Raw genomic sequence first — 5,549 nt, forward strand, 5'->3', positions numbered from 1 at the left:
GTTGTGCCGAGCCAACACACGTGCGAGCGACAGTAACCGTTTCATGGAAATTGCTGGAGTAATAAATATTTTTTTACCAATCATTAAACAAGTCGGGTAGTACAGTAGGGCTATGAAACGGGGCTTACTGTCCCTTTTGAATTTTCTTAACATAACATTTGCGTTTTAATTGTAATATTTAAGTCGTAGCGATAGTACCGTGGACAAATCAATAGGGGCATTTTGCCCCTTCGCTCGCGAAAGGGTTAAAGTTGGTCATCTGTCACTGACTTATTATAACTTGGCATTTTACTTACCTTTTTTTTTGGCAAAATGTATGAGGTCATTTAAAAAAGATGGTACAATTGACCCAATGAGTGTCCGTCACAAATGGTTGCAAACTCTTGTTGCATTATGCTGTGCTTGTGCTCACGCTATCGACAGCTTAAATAGTCTGGTAGCTTCTATCTACTACTTGTACTACCTGCTTTCACCCCGAGAAACAAACGAAGCGGATGTTCGGGTGTTGTCTACTCGAACTCGTAGTCGCTGCGGCCTTGGTCAACTAATGGTGGCAGGTAATCCAGGCATCGTCACTTTGGCCACCTGTTTTGAAGTTTGCCTCTTACTCCTCTGTCCTGTATAGGTGTTTCTTGGTGTCGTCCGCTGATCGTCATGGCAGCGGGTCTTCCAGCAGAATCTCAGCCCGCGTGAAAATCTCCAAAAATCTCTGGTAGCACTCTTCTTCTAATATTCGCGATGAACGTTTGCCATCAAAACGCAGTAATACGAACAGTAGAAACCCGTGCCTATCGTCAAAAGAGAGTTCAATCTCAGGCAGGACGCCTCCCCAGAGCGCTGCATCTGTTTCCTGCCATTTCAACAGTCGGAATCGACTGGCCTTCTTGGCTCCACCTGTGGCCACCTTCCGGAGAGCTACACTGCTGTACACGCCTCGAGGTTTTAGATACGCGTCGAGTTTAGCGGGCGAAATTCTTCTATTGACTTCGTAAGATGCTTCACACCAACCAAGTGAGCACCGTATGATCCAATCGGATACCAACTTCAACGCCGCAACAAACGCCGCAAAGATCAACAGATTGATGACAAACCAGAGAAGCGGGTGGTGGAGGACTGGGTTGATGAGGGATTTCATCGCCCACACTGGGATGTGACCGTTCCATGTACCTCCAGTAAGTCGATCGATCACGTCGAACAGGAAAATACCGCCAACAAAGTACTGTAGGGCCTGAAGTGTTACGGACATTCTGGTTTGGTGTGCCGTCGCCGTCATCAGTGCGCGCGTATTCAAGTTTACACGTGAGCACGCCACCTCAAGCTGGTTTGTTGCAGTCGACTCAGCGATCATCTGGAGTTGCTCCAGTTGCAGCATTGTGTTCTCCATCAGCTTAATCGAGTCATGGCACCGCATGATCGTCTGCGCCTTGAGCTGCGGCAATGCTAAGACCTGGAACAGCTTTGCGTCCACATCCGATTCCGGTGAACCGAGAAATGTTCGCCTTCTGACGCCATCAATAGTTTCATCTCCACTGTCTTCAAGGTCATCGGAGCAATGAGAAGGTGAGAGATCGACGTTCTCGAGCGAGTCTAAGAGGTACTCGAGCGTCTCAGCTAGTAGAATCGTGTCTTTCGAGACGGCCGAGAGCTTCTCACGGACTAGCAAGACAGTTGCCGGTTCGCGATGCACTCGGTGAATCAGCTGCCGGATTTCCTTCAGTGTTGCGTCTAGTACGAAAGTTCTCGCAAAGAAATTCTTGATGAAAATATCACGACATACTAGACCGACGTAGGACGTGAAGACGTGTTCGTATCGAAACACATTGGGACCGGAGAACAAACAGCCAGCTTTCCCCACTACTAGCACGTCGTCCGGAGTTAAGTCGTGGCTGGCGTGAATATCTCCGAGTACTTGGGCGAGTTCGTTAGCGTAGCGAGGATCACAAACATAGGCCTGTGCCGGTAACTTGGGCTGGATCTGTTTGCTAAGTATACAGTTGTACTTATTGCGTTGGAAAGAGTCTCCGAGATAGAGCATTTCTAGTAGACTCAATTGATAGCGAGAGAGAAGGTCATTCACCAGCATGGACGAGTCCTGATGTACGTCCACTAGAAGGCGCGAGAGGTGGTCAATAGCCACGTCGTCGCCCAATCGATCCATGATGGCCTCCACTTTGATGCCGTAAATGAGCGAGCCATCGCTATTCAGGTGCATGCCAAAATTCTCAATCTGTACGATCCCCGGGGTCTCTGGGAAATGGCTCTCCGCTTCAAAGTTGGTGAAGCGCACAAAGTCATAGTCCAGAACCCGGACCTGTGTCTGTCCTACAGGGACGCGAAACTGCGTGTCAGTGGGATTACTGTCCACGCAACTCGTGAGAATCCCACCCTGACATCGATCCAACACTCCCATACGCTCATTCAACGCTACAATTTGGTTCGTGCCGAAGGGAACCCACTCACCGATGAGTGCGTAAACGTCTCCTAACGTCAGAGCTTCGGACGTTGTTTTGGTGATACTAGTGGCCCCCAAGGCGCACTCTCGAGCTCTATCCGCGTTACTTCGCTCCTGAACCTTATAGTACCCACCAGACCGCGATCGAAGACAACGTGGTAAGAACGGACTTGATACATACGATACGTCGTCGCTCTCTGTGATACTACTGCGCTTGCTGAAGCCTCCTGACCGTAGAACAAAATGTTGCCCGTCGTATCGAGCAACAAGCAGTCGTCGCTCCAGTGGTGCTGGGGGATACAGGAAGGCATCCACAGTGTCCTGGAAATATCGAGGTAGCAGACGCAGTGCTAATTGCCCCTTTATCGAAACCTGGTACGCTGTAATGGGCTGGAAATCGTCACTAGAGAGTTTGAGTCCGTTGATAAGGCGCAGCGCCCAGAGATCATCAATTGCCGCTTTGCCTTCTCGTGAAAAGTTAATCCAGCGTCGCAGCGTCTTGCCCTTGAAGGATAGGCGCATTGAAGCTGGGGCGTAGTCAAAATCGAAGGCGTCACAGAGGATGCCCTCAAACATCAGCACCAGCAGAGGTACGTGTCGAATCCAGCGTTCATTCTGGCGAGTAGAGTTGGACGCCACGGCGTACAGACTGATGAGGTACAGTAGCTTGAACTGGTTGGCACTCATAATTGTTGCCGCCGCGGTGGCCTCGGCCATCGCCTCACTGGAAGTTCCCGGAGGCGGCGACGGGGTCGAATGCCGCGGCGCCGGAGATGGTGTGGCCCGGTGCATGTGCATCGCTGCACTCGGGCCCCGATCGGTTGGCGATGAACCCTCTCCTCCCTGTCCTGCGTAGCGTTTCTGATGTCGATTCCTGGTACTGCAGCTTGTGGTAGTCTGGCGTGAAGATGAAGACGGCAGATGCCGTGGCTCATTGGCGTCACCGTCGCGGTGGCAGCTTAAAACACACACAGGTCTCCGTTAGAGCGGGTCTCCGAGATGAGCCCTTGAGCCGCTTTTGCCTGCCACCTCCAATTGCCGTGAAACCTCCAGCGACGGTTCCGTGCCATCGCAATGCCCGTCCCGAAGTCGCGCCAAATCGGGAAGCGGCCGCATCCGTTGCCATTTTTGACGTGATATCTGTCACTTGACCACACAAGAAAAGACAACAATTTGTTGGAAATTGGATAGATATCATTTTCTCATTGTCACTCGACCTTTATACACACTCTAAACTACGTACTCTACTGTCACGATGCTCTAAGTATTGTGCCACGCTCGATACGGGCTGAAGCCGACAGCAGCACTTGCCTACCGGGTTCTTTCTGAGCGTAGGAGATGCCGCCTCCCCCTCATATTTAACTAAGAGAGACGACGTTTATCTCAGCTCAGCTCTTTTTACTCCAGAACGGCAGAGCACAGGAAGTCGATCTCGTCCGAAGACAAGTAGCTTTGGTGGCAGCTCGCGGGCAGAGGCATGTCCGAGTAGTCGCTGAGGTAGGAAGCGGCAGCAGCCGGGAGGTCCGTCCACACGCTCTCGTTCAGACCGCAGTCAAGCGAGTCAGGCGTGTACATGTTGACGTCGTCCGAGGCGACGGAGGAGAAGGACATGTCAGAGGACGTTGAGTACGTGGAACCGGCAGGAGACACGGCCGACTCGGACATTGGAGTGAGACCCGCAAGAGCAGCCATGTCCAGCATCGAGATGGAAGTCGGGGACGAGAGGCCATTGGCCTTCTTGGAGCGCGCGACCTGGCGTTTCTGGCGGTCGAACTTGCGCTGAATCTTGTTGGCCTTGTCGCGGTGGTACAGACACAGTTGGTGCGGCTGGCCGTTGCGCTTGCTGGAGCGCACGTTGGTGCATTTGCCGGTCTTGTACCTGCACTTGTTGATGCCCATGGCGGGTTCATTGCTGAGACCCACGAAGGACTGGGCCGACTGCGTTTTGATCGAGATGGCAACCATTGTTAAGAGTTCGAAGCTCACTTGTGCTCGAGGTGTTGAATTTAGTAATGACCGAGCATTCGGAACTTGGTGGCCGCGACGGTCTCTTCCCGTCGCCGCCGTGCAGGTCTGACTGACTGGCCTCTTGGCAGGTGAGGAGCATTGCAGAAGGGGATTCATCGGCTCGTCGCTAGCGCTCGTTCCTCCTGGCTTTGCAATTGCTGTATGCCAGCAGGTATTTGCGTGGACGAGCCAAGTGGGAGGACAGTGCAACAAGCTCCACTTGCAGTCCATTACAGGCTGTATAATTTACAGCAGGTCGGGCCAAAATCACTTTTTAAACGCGCTGCAGAGTTACGGGTTATAATTTATGTTTTATTATTTCATGTTGTTAATCCAGCAAAAATACAGCCGCATGGAACTATTAATACACTTGAACATCCGCTTAGTGCTGATGAACAGGTGGCTCACCCGCATTGACGTCAAACATTGCAAAGCGAAGGTATTTCGTGGCGCGTGGTTGTCAAAACTCGCCATGTGAAACGCGCATGGCACAAGTGCGGCTGGCGGAAGACAAGATGAGGCAAGATCCAACGGTGTGGCATAAGGCTCACTCGACAGAGGTCTCTGCGTCGTGCGTGCTCAAAGGCGAACGTCGACGACTCACATTGACTTTACGATTGCAAATAGTTGAGGATCCATTTGGCAGGGCTATTGAATTATATGCTAAAATGTGATACTAAAAAAAAGATGTTGGTAGTGATAAAACGTTTCTATTATATCTGACAGGGAGGTTGTGCTGTGAAGCCCACGCTGTCACCACAGTGGACTGGAGCTGCCGGGCGTCACTGACGCCGGCAGCGCGATCAAGCTAATGTCTCGGTCGCTGTAATAGTTCGGTGCGTCGACCACACCCGCACACGACGATCGGGCGAGAGCTTTTTGCTGGCTGAAGTGTGTTGTTCTTCGGTAGGTGACGGCCGTTGTCCATGATGTAATGAATTCTGCTGTAAAGTTAACGAGGCTCTATTTTAATCAATACAGAACCCTTGCCGAAGTGATCGATAGATGGGTACGCCGGCGCACGGATAGGCCTGCATCACTTGCTGCTGTAGCGGAGCTCCTGCAAGATGTGGATACATGTACTCCGGCG

The 5,549-nt window shown here is 51.7% G+C and overlaps 2 protein-coding genes across 2 annotated transcripts; both read right to left on the minus strand.

The window, feature by feature from the left end:
• Positions 1–652: 652 nt before the first annotated feature.
• PITG_12451 (uncharacterized protein) lies at positions 653–3,244 on the minus strand (the record flags this gene model as incomplete). The annotated part of the gene is made up of 2 exons (XM_002900294.1): positions 653–880; positions 932–3,244. The coding sequence occupies 2 exons, from the start codon at positions 3,242–3,244 to the stop codon at positions 653–655; spliced, it is 2,541 nt and encodes an 846-aa protein (XP_002900340.1).
• Positions 3,245–3,850: 606 nt separating this feature from the next.
• On the minus strand, positions 3,851–4,417 carry PITG_12452 (uncharacterized protein; the record flags this gene model as incomplete). Its single annotated transcript, XM_002900295.1, has 2 exons — positions 3,851–4,336; positions 4,415–4,417. The coding sequence occupies 2 exons, from the start codon at positions 4,415–4,417 to the stop codon at positions 3,851–3,853; spliced, it is 489 nt and encodes a 162-aa protein (XP_002900341.1).
• Between the last annotated feature and the right edge of the window lie 1,132 nt (positions 4,418–5,549).

This window comes from Phytophthora infestans, genomic scaffold, assembly GCF_000142945.1.
Source record: "Phytophthora infestans T30-4 supercont1.26 genomic scaffold, whole genome shotgun sequence".
Taxonomy (NCBI): domain Eukaryota; phylum Oomycota; class Peronosporomycetes; order Peronosporales; family Peronosporaceae; genus Phytophthora; species Phytophthora infestans.